The sequence below is a fragment of the Fulmarus glacialis genome, unplaced genomic scaffold (genome assembly GCF_000690835.1).
Source record: "Fulmarus glacialis isolate BGI_N327 unplaced genomic scaffold, ASM69083v1 scaffold45280, whole genome shotgun sequence".
NCBI classification, from domain to species: Eukaryota; Metazoa; Chordata; class Aves; order Procellariiformes; family Procellariidae; genus Fulmarus; species Fulmarus glacialis.
This window is the reverse complement of record NW_009186716.1, coordinates 1,912-20,033: the sequence shown is the minus strand read 5'-3', so window position 1 is coordinate 20,033 and position 18,122 is coordinate 1,912. Positions and strand designations below refer to the sequence as shown.

Genomic DNA, 18,122 nt, shown 5'->3' with positions numbered 1-18,122 from the left:
CGCCGGGGCAGGCCCTGCCCTGGCCGAAAGGGCCGCCCTGTTGTAGGGGCCCGTAACCCGGCGGCAGCTCGCGTTGTCCGTCAGAAAATCCAAAATGGAGCCTCTGAAGCCGTTCCTGTCCCTCCGGGGGGATTTTCGTCCCCGCTGTCTTGTCCGTGCTGTGTCAGCATCCGTGCGATAAACAGCTGGAAATAAACGCGACCTTTCAAAAAACACTGAACTGCGTTGGGTGCAGAGGGCGGAGAAGGGGTACGCAGTGTCGGTCGCAAGCCTCTCTGTTTCGAGCACTGGTTTGCCAACTCTTTGCACACCAGAATGTACCGTGTTTGACTTTCTGCGGTGCTTAAACCAGTTATGGTACAGACAAACCTATAGCAAAGGGTGTGTATATATGTCCCATAACGGGCCACGTCTGTGTGCAGTGACTACAAGTGACACTTGAAGTGTCAGTGACTGAAAGTTTCTTTTGTCACGTCCAGCCCCTGCCTGTGTTAGCAGTAACAGTGCAGGATAAACTCTGTTTGTAAGTGCCAACAGTTCCTAAAAGCGTTTTGTGTAAAGAAGTACTTTATCCTTTACATGGTTTAAATTTTGTGTCTCTTAAAATGAGATAAATATGCCCTTTAATACCTGATCTTGTTTAAAAACAAAATTGAAATTTATTGAAATAGGGCTTTTTATCTGTTTGACCGTACTTTGCTACTTGACAGACTGTGTCTAAATAACAACATATGTGTAAGTTATGGTTTGAGGTTTCAGTGCTGAAAGCCTGTCTAGTCAGTGTTGCAGTAATTCTGTATTGCTCTACTGAACTGGATAATACAGAGAGCAGCTTTGCCCATACTTGTTTGATGTTTGTTTTCTGTGTCTGTTTAAGAATCTTCTCTCATCTCTTGCAACAATATTTTGCATACACTGTTCTTGCTCTTTAATTTTTTTTTTGAGGTTAATGATTGTTTTTTAGGCCTTCAAAATAGGATCTGACAAAGAAACACTTTCATACCAAGCGCATTTGAGAAATGTTGGAGGGTTAGAGAATGTTTCAGACCTATAATAGCAGATCCCCATTTGGCAGCAAGTGGATAACAAAACTAGATTAAAAGGTGTCTTGAATTGAGTGTTTGATAAGGATTCAAAGTGACCTTTGCTTTCTAGCCCCAAAAGTTAAACATCCAGTGTTTATCACCTTGGAAAATTGCAGAGGTTCTGGAAGTCTTGTCATGGTAATGTAGAACATTAATGGGGACTTAGGAAGAGCTGACAAAGGCCATGGAGTCCTTTCTCAGTCAGAACTTCAGCCACCCCTTGTTGCCCTTCCTGAAGTTTTGTGGAGAGAGTAGCGTTTGTAGACGTCTCTCCAGTCAAGCAAAGTTAGGCAGGCTCTGGAGTAATACACCCTTAGGGGAATGGCTCTGTGGTCAGTTTAATTCAGCATAACTCAACACAGGTTGTGCTGCTTCTTCTTCCCAACCTGGTTCAGTCCAGCCTTCTCTCTTAGTCTGGAATTACTGTTTTATTGAGCAGCCAGAAGGTGAACTCACTCACAGGACGGATCCAAATGAAAATTAGCCCCTCATTTTTCGCCGACTCTGGGTTAGTCTTCAGCTACCGCAGTGGTGTGATCTGCTCTGGTTTACGCTTTGGCCCCGCGGTGCTGGTGTGAAGAAGTGGGCAGCAGTGAGCAGCCTCTGCGAAAGAGATGTTGTAATTATTGTGAAAGGAAGGTTTAAGGGCAAAGTTCCATCCTCACTCCTGGACTGTTTGTTTGTAAGGCAATACAGTGTTGATTCAGCAAATAATGTGGATAACCAACAACCTGGCCAAAAGGGAGGAGAACAAGTTCTTTTAGCTTGGTCCCTGAGCTGGTCTGCAGCAAAGCCTTGCAACCAGCTGTGCTGGCACAGTTTTGGAGGAGACGGAGGGACAGGAATCAGTGGGCAGGAGGAATGGTGGCAAGGTGAGTGTCAAGGCCTGCTTTGCTGCAGGGAAGGTAAGCTTAGGAACATGAGATCACCCTTAAAAGAGCTAAGGGTCTTTTTTTTACAAGCATTGTTAACATTTAATGAAGACTCAAACTTCACATTCAATAAATTATTTTTAATTTTGGATAGTTAAATGAAAACTACTGGTGTAAATTTAAATCTGTCACCTGAATAGTTAGAAAGTCCAGGAACTACTCCTGAAGTGCCTGTGTTGAACACACCCATTTTCCATAAACATGAATCAGTTAAAGCATCCTCACCTTTGTTAAAAAAACTTGTAGGGGTTCACATGTTGTGTCTGTTAGTAGTTTTCAGCTTTTTTCGAAAAAATATGTATAGCCAAAGTAAAAAATTTTCAGTCAATGGATTAAGAATTGTTTTGGATTAAATTTAATTACTTGCTGGTATCAATTGAATGATGATTAAATGAAGAGTGAAAAACAATGATGAATATAGCATATGCTGTGTGTATACAAGGGGTCAGTTCCGAGCATTTCTTCCAAGCCTGGGTATAGGACCTTCCCCGCAGTACCAGCTTTGGTACTTTTCAGACCTCGGAATCTACAGAGGCCTCTTGAGATATATATTTGTAGTGACTGTGGTGTTCCCTCTACACTTAAAAACCTGAAGAGTGGGCTTTTTGGATGTTTAATAGTTAGCAGCTATTTATTCCTTTGAGAGAATAAATTCTGCTTCTCACAGTTTTTGAATAGTTACCATGTCAGCACTACGTTTTAAGGGAGCAGCAGTAGTGTGCTTAGCAAAGACTTCTAGGGTCTTCTGAGTACCCGAGAAAGATGTTACTCTGTTTTGCGATCTTCATGGCTTTGAAAGCCACGTTGGTTTTAGCATTCACCCCTGTCCTTGAAGCTGCAATTCTTGCTTAGTCTACTTCAGGGTATTTCCCAGATGATCTTCTGAGCATATTCATTGCCTGTTTCAGATCCCAACGTTGTATTCAAGTCCTTGTCAGTGGAGCAAGCTTGACCTTCACCAGTTTGGAAAGTCCTTTTCTGTAAATCACGTAGTCTGGGATCCAAATACATGAGAGACAGAGGAGCACCCTCCCTCTGACAAACCAGCCAAAGAGGATGGATCACACGGCCTGTAGCAGAAGGCCTGAAAACAGTGTTCATGAGCAGCTTAACGAACAGGCGTTTTCATTTGCCTTCATTCTTACATCTGTATATATCCTTCTAGCGTTACTTAAAATAACTGTGGGTGCTTCATGGCAGCTGTAGAAAAGGGGTGTGCGAGCTCGGTTGTTCAACTGGGGGAAAGTTCACAGGCTGCCTCCCGCTTGTTTCTGCACGCAGAAGCAGAGCGCCGCTGGGACACGCGGTCAGTAGAGGTTGGGTTTGGTTCAGAGGCAGCTTCTCCCAAGCTGAAGTTCATATCGACTACTTCTGGCCCATGCATTTGTACACATGCGCTTGCACACGCTCTCCTGTCTGTTGAAAACTGGATTTTCTTCTCAGAGATTGGCAGACTGATGCTGATGCAGTTTAGATGACCTATATAGTTCTGGAAATATCATGAAGTTTTTGATTAGGGAATGTTTTTTCCTCTTAAGTTAAAGGAATCAAAGTTAAAATGCAAATAAAAAGGTTTTTTTGTTTTGCTTTATCTTTTTTTGTTGTTGTTCTTTCTGAACTGTTTCAGAATATAAGCCAAAAATCAGCTGATTTTTCTAGGATGAGGGAATGGCCTCTTTGTTTCTTAAAAGAACTGTTCCTCGTCTGATTATTTCACAGGTGTCCACTGGGGGATTTCATGGATGTTACTTTCATGCTTTTAGCACTACTGTCTGATGTGCTGCAGCAGTCTGCCCGGTATCCAAACTAGCTGTTTTTTTCAAACCTCTTTGTGGAAAGGACGTATTTCTGGAATCTTCCCAGCTTTTCTTTCTGACCATTAATTCTATGTACCTTCCCAGTCTAAAGTGTTGCTATATCCTGTAGTTTATTTATCTTGAACTGCGTGGCTTCACATTGTCTATATTTATTTACAAAGCCTCTTGTGAAGTTAGGATGTTATCCAGTTGAGGCTGACTTGGTGGTTTTCTGTTTGTTAGACTCTGCACATCTGGATAATTCTCACTTCTGTTGCAGGTGTATTCATTGTCGCAGCGAAGCGAACTCCTTTCGGGACCTATGGAGGTTTGCTGAAGGACTTCACAGCCACCGATCTGACAGAACACGCTGCTCGAGCTGCGTTGGCTGCTGGCAAGGTCTCTCCTGAGATCATTGACAGCGTCATTGTCGGCAGCGTCATGCAGGTTGGTAGCATGGAAAATTTGCTGGTCAGTGATTATTTCAGTCGTCTCCTTTGGTGTGGTCCTATAGATAGTTACCTCTGCTTTGCAGCCAAAAATAAACCAAAGGGGTGGAAATGAAATGGGTAAGTAGCCTTTATAGTGTAGTGTTTCCTGTTCATGTTTAAGGGACATACCCTGCATGATTTGTGATATTATTGGGAGCAAGGCTTAGCTTTCTTTTTTTAGTACCAAAGGTAGTTTAAACTAGGGCAAGCTGATCTTGTAAAAAATGTGGATTCATTAAAATGGTTGGTTGCTAATCCCTGGTACATTTTTCCTATTTTAGTGACTTAAGCTGTGGAACTCAATGATCAGTGAGTTTTCACTGAATTGTATAAATCTCTTTCTTTCTGGAGACTGTAACTGATATGAGCCCATTTCCCTTGAGTTTTCTAAATAGAATTTTTTTGAGTGAATATGAGTTTACTTTGAGCTGAAGGGATAGATGCCTTGATTGGCAGAGACATTTGGACAATCGTATCTTTTCCAAAGAGCTTGTGGTGTAGATGCTATTGTATGCAGGGCAGCAGCATTGCAAAACTGCAGTTATCCACGTATCTAGATTAGGGTCTTTGTTTTAGGCAAGAGAGCAAAGAGCATTTCTGGTTTTGTTTTGTTTTGTATTCTGACTTCACTGTTATTAAGGGTAGGCAGTCTTATTTTGCACTGAGTGTTTCAAGGGTGCAGAAGAAACAAATACCTGAGAACATTCATGATAAGTGAACAACTGCGCAGTATTCCTTCTTAAGGATTTTCAGCCAAAAGAGTATCTTTTGATTATTCTGTCTCCTACAGCTACCATCTCAACTTTTTATGTTTTGTAAGAACTGTTTGTGGCCTAGAAAAAAAAAAATTGCTGCATCCAAATCTTTTGTAATGCTTTCACATAAAAAATAGCATTCGCCTAATAAAAAAAAAAGTCTTTTCATGTTGAAATTACATTTCTCTTCCTTTGCATCATACTTCCCCATCCCAATAGATTTTCTTTTATTTAGTCCTGGATTCCTTTTAAGTATTATATGAATAAGTTTAAATAACTATGAATGTATGACCATTTTAAACTTCCCTTCTTCAGCAGAAGTGGCTTGATTAATTTTTTTTTTCCAAACTTGCATTGGCAAGTAGCATTGTGCACAGAACTTTGTCTTTATAATACATATTAGCTTAGGGCATGATCCCCAAGAGCATAAGTGTTCTCTCCGGAAAAGTTCCGTTACAAACCTATAGCAGTGCTGTTGTAATTTTTTATTCTGTACTGTGCTCGCCATCATCTGCTGACTCAGTAGTTGAAATGCAGAAGCCTAATCATTTTTGTTTCATCTCATGTTGGAGCCTGGTTTATTAAAGGAGTGGGTTCTGAAGCAAACTGCTCTGCGTGCGGTACTTTGCTTTTCAAATAGAAATGTGATAGAACCGTCTTTGGAAAGCTTTGGAGGAATGAGATTTCATTGTTAGAACAGGCCAGGGTCCAATTAAAACATCACAGTTATGAAATTTCACCAAGTGGATATGAAGCAGCAATGTCATCTCTGCATTTTCCACGCTGTCTGGTTTTTGGGGGCCTTCCCCTATTAGTCTGAGCAATTTTAATTTACCTTGAAATAATTGCGGCTCGCCAGTCGGGATCTGGTCTTATGTCAGTCTGTTGTGTGTATGCTGTTTCGAAAATAAAGGAAAACATAAGCCTACTAAGTTGCTGACTTCAGTCTTAACATCTGCAGTACCATTTTTGGCCTGATGTCTAGCTTTTACGACACACAGTTTCTTTAAAATGCATGTTAAGACATAGTCCCTTTTTGGTCTGGTAGGATGGTGTCTTTTTGAAGTAAATCAAAGTGCTCCTTATGACTAGTAGGATTTCTGTTGAACATACACTATCTTCTATCAGTGACGCAATTGCGCCATTCTGACTTTTCATCAAGACTTTTACTTTCCAGAGAAATTAGAGTGTAACAAAACCTCCTATTTGTTCTGTCTGCAGAGTGCCGCAGATGCGATTTATATTGCAAGACATGTTGGTTTACGTGTGGGAGTTCCCGTCCCAGTTCCAGCCCTCACTGTCAACAGACTTTGTGGCTCTGGTTTCCAATCCATTGCCAGTGGATGTCAGGTACAAAGCTCTTTTTTTCTGCATTAGTTGTAACCTTTGTCGGACTGTTAACATGAGAGAAGAGACAGGTGTAGAAACATGTACTTTGTGTTCGGGATGAGTCTTAATGCGGATTTTTAGGTACCACTGGTAGAGACTTCCTATTGTCCTGCGTGGTTTTGTGCAGGAGTTCAGCCTCCACAGTGCCATGTTTTGTGGTTGGTTTTAAAAATCATCACTGCAGCTATTCTGAGTTCAATAGAAGGAATGCAACAAGTGTTTGTTAGGCAGTGAAATAGAGCTCAGCTGTGCAATAGTTTACGAATATTTGAGCAACCACATAGTTGTTTTATTTTTTTAAAAAAGTTCCCATTGGCTAGAGAATTATTTTAGGTCTGATCCTCTGAGGAAAAAATGTGGAAGACAATGTAGAGTTAAGGTTACATGTTTACAATAACATCCATCTGACTGTTTTTTCTAGTGCTTTCGGCAAAGGCTATACACACGTTGGTCTACACTGAAAAAATCTATTGGAGAATTTGACCACTTATATCCGAACTATGGTTGTTAGGTCTTTTCCAAAGATGGCATTTCATCAATGCAGCTAATGTTTCTGTATTTCTCTGGCACACAACAAAGCTGCAGATTCTATTCTGAGCTGCTTAAATGTACACCAAGTTTTTGGTAACTATAGGAAGCATCTCAGCACGTATCACTACAAATCAGTCATAGTAATTATTAACTCGTCATCTCAAATGCATACCAAGATGATTTCATCTGCTTCCATTCCAGTACACAAATAACCTTAACTGTCCAACTGAGTCAATCATTTTAAGGAAGCAGAATTTTTGAGTGGTCTGATGGTGCATTTAGGAACTAGGGCTTTTAGGTTCTGTGTGCTTTGCCAATGATGAGTTAGTGCGTTTTGGGGGTTTCTTTTGGCAGCTTACCTGGCTAATGTTTTCTAAAATGATGTCCCATTTTTTTTAGAACTATAAGATCTAGTTTCAGGCTTTGAGGTTTAATTTCTGTTCCTTTTGAGAAGACTGGCAGCTCAAAAAAACCCCCCATCTGTGAACCTGTCCTGGTTTCGTCTGAGATCCCAGCCAAAACCAGGACAGAACCTAACCACACAAGCATGCAGATGTGTAATGGCTTTGTTCATCAGTCCTGTCATACGTGTGCACCCATATTCTCTTCCTCCCTCATTGATATAATCATTCCTTGCTGAAAGGAAGAAGAAGGAACAAGTAATGAAAGAAACAGACCCCAATCTTCATAGAAGGGTAAACCCTTCATAAATATACACATGGCTAAGCATGAATTCATTCTCTGTGTGTGACTTTGTAGGTGAGGAGGTCTTTTTTTTAAACAGTTGTTATTCTCGTACAAAAATAGCAAACTAAATCCTAGATCTGTTTTGTTTTTCTGTTAACAGGAAATTTGCCTTAATGACTCAGAAGTTGTTCTGTGTGCTGGAGCTGAAAATATGAGCCAGGCTCCTTATGCAGTTCGAAACATTCGATTTGGAACCAGATTAGGAGCAGAACTCAAGGTCTAGTACTTTTTTTTACTTTTTTTTTCCCCCCTGTGTATGAAGTGATGTTTACAGAGCAATGTAAAGTATTGGGCCTATAGACACTATATCCTTGCAAATGAAATTATTGGCGATTAGATCTGGATTTAGTTGTTCAAAGCATTTATCCAGCATTCAGACATTACCAAAACAGTAGGTTCAGGCAATTTTGTTAAGCATGCCAGTTTTCTGACTCTTCCAAAACTGCATTTGAACTCCTGTTCCATGTTGAACGTATCAATAAACTCAACATAAAACTTAGTTCACTTGATACATCCCATCAAAGTACTGTATATAATATAAAAAATTTTCTGATGTCAGAGGCTGTGAAATAGAGGCATACACAGTTTAGGTAAAGCTAGCAAGGCTAGCAATGGGTAAATAGACTGGTAAAGAACATGTATACCTCCAAGTTGTAAGCATCTCTCAATTTTAAAAATGGTAAATTGAAATTAAATCCATTGACAGAGAAATTATTTTTACATTTTCTTCTGAAGATATATCCTTAGTGAATACTGTGGGAAATTTGCAGCAGGATCCAGTTCTGCTCTGATAATTACCATTTTTTCAGTGGGTCCTAACCAACATCAAAATGCTAAATTAGGATATTTTAGTGTTTCAGCCCTTTGTTTTTTCTACACTGTTTTTCCATTATGAAGGTGATGAATATGAAGTATGCTTGACTCTGTTCTGTCAGTCTTGTGTGGCACTGTGGCTAACCCTCAGTTCCTGCAGAGAACACCTTCACAAGGTTGCTGATAACACTGAGTCTCCATAGGTGCCACTGGGTTCTTTTCGTGAAGATAATTGAATTATACAGTTGCAGGCGAATGAGTGATTTATCTTGCAGAACTTTACTGGTGACAGAGAGATGACAAAACCCATCTGAACTGACTGGGCTTGCCTTTATCAGGTTAAGTGAAGTTAGACTTGGGTATTTTCTCACCTGAGATGTTTTACCCACAGAAACCTTTGACTCAAGTAAGGTGATTTTACCTGATAGCAGAGAAAGAGCCAAAGAATCAGTAGGCTGCTGTGCCTTTTCACAGTTCCTCACCTTTCCTTCTTGGTAACCAGAAAGAAGAAAGACAGGTGTGTTTTTCCTTGGGTTTCTAATAAATAATTCATGCAGCAGTGAAATACGCTGAAATGCTGAGAATCATAGGCTTTTCCCAAGCCTCTCAGGGCCACGTATGAGTGGAAGGAACCACACTACAGCACAACGTAGATTAACTAAAATAACACAAGAACTTGCATACTGTTTTGCGGTGTGATTATTCTAATTTAAATAAAATATCTGTAGGTAACCTGAGTTAATTTTACAGAGACATTAGTTTCCAAGAGGCTGCTGAATAGTTAGAAACTGTCAATAATAAATGTTAATATTGCTGTGCTTTATAATTTTCTTTTCGTAATGTTCCATGCAGTTGGAAGACACACTGTGGGAAGGTCTAACGGATACTCATGTTAAAATACCTATGGCAGTTACAGCTGAAAATCTGGCTGCAAAATACAACATCACGCGAGAGGACTGTGACAGATACGCATTCAAAACGCAACAGAGATGCAAAGCTGGTTAGTAAATTTAGGAATGGAAGTGTTATATGATACTAGTTTCAAACCTAGTCAGCTTTTAGCATTGATTCAAAGTATTTTTAAGTTTGTGTAACTCGTGCATCTTGGTGTAATTTGTCTTTTGATTTGCCGATACTGTAATTCATGCTTTGTTTGCCCCGTGATACAAGTAGCCCACGCCTGGGGGGGTTGACTTTGAAAATACTGAGTCAGGTGTTGGCCTGTCGCATGTCACCTCCTGCCTGAACAGGATTCATGTTCATGAACGTAGCTTGTTGGTGCCCCTTTGGTGGGATGCCTTGACCTTGTCTTCCCTGCAGCAAAGCGGCATTGTCCCAGGCATGCCTGACTCCTCTCCGTTCTTTCCACTTCACTGCAGAACAGTCCTCTCCCACAGCGACTCACATCCTTCTTGTGTGCCAGCATGTGCTATAATTGATCTAAATCCTTTTTCCTCCTTTTGCAAATCATATGCTATTCTACAACCCTTGCACAGTTAGAGCAGATGAAATCTGAAGAGGGGATATTTGTTCAGGACCTGCGTTTAAACTGTTCTCTGGGTGGTTTACATGGCCAAAGCCATAATTCAGAGGCATTGGGTTACTGTGAAATTGATTGATAGTGTGAACAGGATGGTAGGCCAAAAGCCAGTACGTGTAGCGGTCGTCCTGGGGCTTCAACATACATTGCAACCCAAAGGTAAACATAAGAAGCAAAGATCTAAGCATACTTTTAGATTCCGATGATCTTTTTAACAGCTGCTACTCTTGAAGGAAGATTTTGTATTTTTTTTTCGATGGGTATAGCAGTGCTTTTTGTAACTTTTCTGTCATGTGTTTCGTTCCCTGCTGGTCTTGTTAGCTAACTCCTGCCATTCCTGGAACCTTTGCTAAAAACTGTGCCCCTGAAAAGGCTTTTGCTTCTTTCTTGTTTCCTAGGTTTTTGCCTTGCTGTTCTTATTTCTGCTTGTTATGACCAGTTCATCTTATTCCACAAAAAAGAGAGAGTTCTGTGGCTAATAGGAAAGAAAAAGATTTTGTAGAATTTATTGAGAAAGTTCAGAGGTAGCTGAAAACCATTAGATATGGCAATTTCAGTGTCTTAGTTTGTCCTGGTTTCGGCTGGGATAGGGTTAAATTTCTTCTTAGTGCTGTGTTTTGGACTTAGTATGAGAAGAATGTTGATAACACACTGATGTTTTCAGTTGTTGCTAAGTACCCTCCTAGTCCAAGGACAGCTCCCATGCCTACTGACTGAGCTAGGTACACAAGATGGGGGGGAACATAATCAGGACAGCCAGCCCAGCTGGCCAATGGGGTATTCCATACCATGTGACGTCATGCTCAGTATATGAATGGTAGGCGTGATCCAGGAAGTACCGATCGCTACTTGGTTATCGGTCAGCGCGGGTGGTGAGCAATTGCATTGTACATCCCTCATTTTGTATATTCTATCATCATCATTATTATTATTTTCTCTTTTCTGTTCTATTAAACTATCTTTATCTCAACCCACGAGTTTTTCTCACTCTCAGCCTTCCGATTCTCCCCCCGCCCCACCGGGGAGGGGGAGTGAGTGAGCGGCTGCATGGGGTTTGGCTGTCTGCCAGGTTAAACCACGACATAGTTTTAAATCCCTTAGAGTTGCATTTGTGGAATAATTTGAAGTGGCTGGGAGTCTTGGTTCACTTTTGGGACACAGGAGTTGTTTTGTTTTTAAATCTGTATGTTCAGATCAACATTGTGGACACAAAAGGTAGCGTTTAGTTGCCTGAATATTGGCATCTAATGTCATCTTCGGTGATGTGGCCAGATGCTCTTATGGGCATCTTAGATACCTACAATGCCTTGAATTGTCTCAGGTTGTTTAGGCAGCTGAATCCCATTCTAAGATCGTAACTTGACTTGAGATGCTGTGGAGGGGCAGCTTGAACAGGATTGTAATTGATAAACAATAGCTTATGCTATTGTTATCAACAGAGAAAATGTGGCTCAGGATTTTTTTCACATTCCTCTCTCAGTGAGATTTACAGCTTCTTGGCCCTCTGATAAGTGACAGAGCTGTAGAATAAAGCAACAATACAGGGGGAGGTGTACCAAAAATAAATGTAGTGCTTGAAAAAAAAAAAAAAGAAGAGTTCAGTTATTTAAAGCTGAAATAACACTTTAATATTTGAGACTTTCTTTGGAGAAGTTTAAGAATGTATTTATAGAGTTTTTGCCCAGTTTCTAAACAAACAAACAAACAATAAAACACCAACCAGCCTATTTAAACAAAAAAAAGCATAAACAGTACTGTCCCTGAACTCTTGGTTAAAATAGAGCAAAAGTTGTGTGCACATGAAAATAGGATTATTGGTCATGCTGCACAATCATCTTGATATTTTTATCAGAGTCCTTTTATTTTCCTTTTTGTGGTTGCAGCTCATGATGCTGGTTACTTTAATGCTGAGATGGCACCAATTGAAGTGAAAACGAAAAAGGGGAAAGAAAGTATGCAAAAGGACGAGCACCCAAAACCCCAGACCACTCTGGAACAATTGGCAAAACTCCCATCTATCTTTAAAAAGGATGGAACGGTGACTGCTGGGAATGCTTCAGTGAGTACGTCAAAGCCTTGGGTTGTGAAAGTGTCACCTCTAAGGTTCTCCGAATTTATTGTCACTGTATTTATGTCTCACTGAGCAACCTTTGGCTGTCAGCGGTGTCTCCTGACGAAAATGATTTCTAATTCTGCAGTTGAATATGCCTGGTGGACTGTTCCAGCCCCAGGATGGCAGGAGATCCTTCAGTCTGCTCCTATGTCCTAAAATACGGTTCTGTGGATTGTCACTGTTCTTTTAGTGGGGTGTTGACACTTCCTCAACAGCCTCGAATTACGCAGTTGATATCTGCAGTGGCTGTGTAGAATTAGCCATTCTGCTTTCTTTTGAGGGCAACGATTACTGAGCATTTGCTTTACAAATCATCCATTATATTAGTGGGCATGCTGCTGCTGCTCATCTTTGTACCACAGTTAGTATCCTCTGTAGTCCAAACCACATTTTGCTCTTACCCAGAGTAGACTGGGTGCTTAGCAGCATGTCATTACGGACTGTTCCTCTTACAGTCATTATCTTTATCAATTGATTAGTGTTCTTTGGGCCAGAAGGACCACTGTGATCATATAATCTGAATTCCTGCCTAAAATACGTCATAGCCACAGTAAGTATGGGTGTCTGTAAAGTATCTTTTATAATTAATAGTACATACGTTATCCAATATTAGTAGTGTCCTTGCAAGTCTACAGAATGTTTCCAGTGTAAGGGAGACTTAAAGTGGCAAAAACGTATTTTACTTTTCTAAAACACTGAAATTGATTAAACATCTACATTTAACTTTCTTTCACAGTCCACAGAATAGTGAAAGATTGCGGTTTGTTGTTTTGAATAAACACGAATACAATTGTCTGTTAAATGTTAATAATAGTGTCTTGGATTCAAGCTTTTTTTGAGGGGCATATTTAGTTTAAGTGTGTGGGGTTTTTGTTTGTTTGTATTTTCTCCACTAAGAAGGCTTTTCTGTCTTACTGCAAGGGGGTGTGTGATGGAGCTGGTGCAGTCATCATTGCCAGTGAATCAGCACTTAAAAAGCACAGTCTTACTCCTCTGGCAAGAGTGGTAGCCTATCACTCAGCTGGCTGTGACCCTTCCATAATGGGCATTGGTAAGTTGCAATAAAGCACATTATTTTATAGCATCAAGCAGCATTAGAGTTTTCTTGTGTTGGGCATTCTAAAGGAAAGAAAGGGAGGCTGCCGTGTGCTGAGCCTGGTAGCTCTGAAGAGATTTGTGTGGCTAACTACAGAGGGACTGTCCATTCCACTGCATCAGCCCATCCCTCTTACGCAGAGGGACTGACTGACTCCTCAGTTTGGCTGAACGGGTGTGTGCGGTGCCTGACCTATAGCATTAGCACTGAACTATAGTCCCCCAGGCATCTTTTTTTTCTCCTTTTTTACTCTCGCTGTTAGTAAGTCAAGAAAATAGGTACTCTCTCAATTTTTTTAAAGAAAATTTCAGTTTTCTCCTGAAATTCACTTCAGTTTCCTGTAAGCTTTAAATCCCATTATTAAATGTGTAACTATGAGTTATCCTCCTCACCTCTTGCTGAAGGAGTATTGGCTAGGTGTACCCAGTTACTCAGCTGCTCAAGCTAAGATTGGATTCCAGGATACACATCTGTTCAGGTATTATTTTGGCAAACCAACTACTTCTCTTTTTTTTTGTTAGTCCCATATTTTATGCTTCCTAATCAAGGAGCTGTTAACGCAAACAAACCCTCAAAGCCAATCCAGACACCCCAGGATTTTTCCCTTCTGTTTAGTTTGTAGACAGCATTGTATCCCAGCATCGCTTTTCCTTTCTGCCATTTTGTTCAGGGAGGTAATTGTTGACTGGTTCCATGTGTCAGTAGAAATGCAAATGAAGCATTGTCAGATTTCTTTTCTTGATCAGACTATCTGACTAACACAACCTTCAAAGCAAATGTAGAGGGAGGGTTTCTTTCGCTAGACTTCATGCTGTCATTGTGCTTTCTAAACTAGCCCATTCTTTCTAGGTCAGGCAACTCTTTTAGCTTGTTTAAAAACTTCATAAATCATATGGAGAAACAGTTAGTATCCTAACTCCTTAACACCACAGCTTGTCCCCAGCAACTCAAAAAGACCAGATGAGATTCATCGACATGACAGCAACAGATCTGAGAACAGGAGCTCAGACTGAGTAACTGCCCTTTCACATACTGATAGTGATAGGGAGTCCTGCCTCACAATGTCTAGTGAGAGGATTCATTATTTTAAAAAAGAGAGAGAAAGAGAGAGAGAGAGGAGAAAAAAGTCTGCTTGGCTGGGCTGTCATTAATGGTCTTTGTATTATCCACATGAGACCCTCCCATTACTCTCACGCGTAACGGGCATACTAAAATCCGTCCATAATGAGATGCATTTAGAGTCTAGTATTAAGCTGCCTGAGGCTTTCTAATCATCCACTGAGCTTTGAACTGGGCCCTTCTTTTAATTTTTCTGTCTCTTCGGTAATTTACTTATTTTTATGGGTTTTATTCTTTGAGCTATGAGTTTGCAACACCATTTTTTGGTAGTGAGATAGCATTTAGGATTGTTAACCTTTTAGGATTATTTTTTTTTTTTGTCTAATGATCATCTGCCATCTAACATCTCAATATTTTTGTCCTACAAGCACGTATCTAATTAGCCCTTTCAAATTCTCTTCGAGTGTCTCTTTCCTTAGGTAGCTGTGCTTTGAGATTAATCTCCGTTAGTGGATTATACTAGGTCGTAGATGTCAGCTTTCTTCCAGAGAACAGTTTTATTGCCAAACTCTACCATAATATTCTCAAAAAAAATCTTACTGTCTTCAGTTGGCTGGGACCTGTGTCCAAGGGAACATTTTATTGTTAGGTTTTTTAACTAGAAGATTTTCTATTTATATTAAAACAACAATACCCATAAGCAAACACATGACCAGCAAACTCTAGAACAGCCTGCCTTTTTCTGTTTTGTATACCTGGAGGCTGCAAGTTGTGAGGAAAGAATAGGCTGAACCAAGAGTACTAGGAAGGAAGGTGCCTCAAAACTGTCATGATGTTATTTTATTTGGCTGGGGACTGTCACTTCTCTTGACTTGAAAGCTATGCGTGTGTTTACCAACATAGCTGTGCAGCAGCAGTGACACTCCTAACTTTCCCTGGCAGTGTGTTGAGAAGGCTGCCAGACAGTTTTGAGATTTATGAGTTCTCTTACCACCTAATAAAGCAGGTGAGTGGCATAGCCAGAATTCATTGGCTGCACAGAGGCTCATGGGAGGGGATCTGATGAGGCTTTATGAAGCTCTTCTATGTATAACATGTTTATAAGCCTTTATTTATTTATTTTTTATTTAACTAACTGCATACAATTTCCAAATAGGCCCTGTACCTGCAATTACCGAGGTTCTGAAGAAAGCAGGATTGACCCTGAAGGACATGGATTTGGTAGAGGTAAGGAGTTCTAACATGAACAGTGAGGTTACTCCTGATCTTTTTAGCAGAAACATTCCACTCGTACGTGTGGCCTGTCATCACAAGGTAGGTGTTCTGCATGTCTGGAGCCCACCTGTCTTAGCTCGCCCGCCTGCCCTCTATCCATTTAGTTTCTACCACACAGTTGCACGGTCATTACAAAAATCTCAGGCACGTTGAGATTGAAAATGGCATGATAGCATTCCATGGGAAAAAAAATCTTCATGTGACATGAGGTTTTACTCTGTGGCTCGACTGTTAATGTTCTAAGTTACTCACATGTCTCCATTTGTGAACAAGGCCATTTTTTGTCCGAGAATAGGCTCTTCATGAACACATTGGATCAGAATATACCTCTCCTTTTTTTTTCATAAAATATACTACGTACTTGCTTTATATCACATGTGCCAGAAGGATTTGAATTTACATTGGGTTGGCGTGACAATTTGTATGTTGTCTGAGTACACTTTTATAAACACAATGTTTAATATTTTTCTCAATTAAAATGACCTGGAGAAGAAGCGCACCTGATTTAATCTTGTGTGCACACATGCTGCTGAAAGCTTGTCTGGAAATTCAGACATGAACAATTGTATTGTTTCTCTGATGTTTTAGGTGAATGAGGCATTTGCACCTCAGTATCTAGCTGTCGAAAAAGTTTTGGGCCTTGACCCTGAAAAATCCAATGTCAACGGAGGTGCCATCGCTGTAGGTCATCCTTTGGGTGCTTCAGGATCACGGATCACAGCTCATCTGGTTCATGAGTTAAGGTATGTACATCGCCAGTAGCTGCTTTTGTGAATTCAATGCTGCAAAAGATTTTTAGTATGGATACTGCGTGACTAAAATCTTCCAGTCTGCTGACTTAAAATTCTCCACACTGAAGTGTATCGCTTTCTGTACAAATTTCTTACCTTTGTGCTGTAGTCCAGGTCCTGCAGCTTGCCTCTTATTCCATTCTGTTGTCATTACAGGATTTTTTGCTTCCTCTAGATCTGATCCAAACCCTCAGTAGTCAGTGGGAAGGTTTCCTTTATTGAAATGGCCTTTGAGCCTTTTCTTAACAGGGTCCTTTTAAAAGGCTTTGTCATCACCTTCTTTCTCCTTTAGTCCATTTTCAGAAATTTTGACTCTTTTGGCTTGCTTGATATGCTTAGCACCATTTCATTCTGAATTTTCCTTTTTTTTTTTTTCTCCCCCTCAGGACAGAGATCACTGTATCTTTTTGCTTGTACTTGCAACATTATATTAGTGTTCAACCATAAAGCCTCAGTTAATTTGCACCTTGCAGAAAACTGTTTCTTGAAGTGTGGCTGTAGAAAACCTAGCTTTAAAAACTACCTTGGCAATAAAATTATATTTTACTTGTGCCATTTTTATTATGTGTTGAAACCACAAGTATCCCATAATGTCATTCCTTGCCATTTTGTATTCCTAAAAACAATATAACTACCACCTTTTAGATGGTGAAAGACTCAGACCTGCAACTCCTTGTTTTTCTACAGAAATATTTCAACATCAGTTGAGGCTTCATGATATTTTTCTAGAAAAAGAAGAACATACGCATTCTAAAACGTCATCTTTAGTAGTACCTAGTTGATAGCTAGTTTCATTTCATAAAATCAGGACAACAGTACTGTGGTTTCATATATGTAAATAATTTTCACTGTTACTTTTTCCGTACAGGCGGCGTGGCGGGAAATATGCGGTTGGGTCAGCTTGCATTGGCGGTGGACAAGGTATTGCTCTTATCATTGAGAACACAGCCTGAGAGATTATGGAGACTGCAGTGTTGCCTGAATTACTAATTCCCTGAGAAACTTCTGCCTTTTATGACAATAAGCATCACTACCTGCCTTCGTTTTGTGCCATTCCTGCAAGGTAAAGGAATAGCTGAGAAGTCTGAATTCTGAACAAAAAGATTCATTGATGCCTTTCTAACTAAAGGAAGTGTAATATCAATATAATTTCACACTGATGAAGTATTTTCTAAAAGCCTCTTTTGAATCAAAGTTAATATATTTCTGTAGGCAAAATTCTTTTCATTTCCTGTCAAACTTTCACCAAACCTGCCTTAAAATAGCAGTCAGTGCAGCTTTTTAAGCAAGTATTGCTTAAACTATTCTTATTTCAGCTACTGCTGCTGTCTGGCACATGTGCCTCTTATATCATCAGGAAATGTGAAAATTTAATTGGAGACCTTCTGAAGTATATACTGATTGCAGATCAATGGCTATAACCTGTACCCTGCTGTTTTGCAAGGGAAAAGAAAATGAGCGAAAGCTGAAATTTCCCTTGTGCCTCCCAAAAGAACAATAAATATAACAGAAAAAAGGGCTTGGTGTTCGTTTGTTTGTTTGTTTATTTTAAAAGTAAATCACTGTGAGAATTGTTACTTTTGGTAAGTCAGTGTTTGTTTTTGGAGAGACTGTTTTTCCTGGCCGAGAAGTAACTGGTGTTTACTAGGTACTTTCCAAAGAAGTCTAGCAAATCTGCCAGAAGGGGGGTAGTTGCATCTAACTGTGTT

The 18,122-nt window shown here is 40.1% G+C and overlaps 1 protein-coding gene across 1 annotated transcript; it reads left to right on the top strand.

Moving 5' to 3' along the window:
- Positions 1–4,093: 4,093 nt before the first annotated feature.
- ACAA2 (acetyl-CoA acyltransferase 2) lies at positions 4,094–17,921 on the top strand (the record flags this gene model as incomplete). The annotated part of the gene is made up of 9 exons (XM_009572456.1): positions 4,094–4,260; positions 6,281–6,409; positions 7,827–7,943; positions 9,392–9,539; positions 11,963–12,138; positions 13,114–13,243; positions 15,504–15,574; positions 16,211–16,365; positions 17,282–17,921. Coding segments are annotated over 9 exons (1,178 nt in total), but the record flags the coding sequence as incomplete, so codon positions are not given.
- Positions 17,922–18,122: the final 201 nt, after the last annotated feature.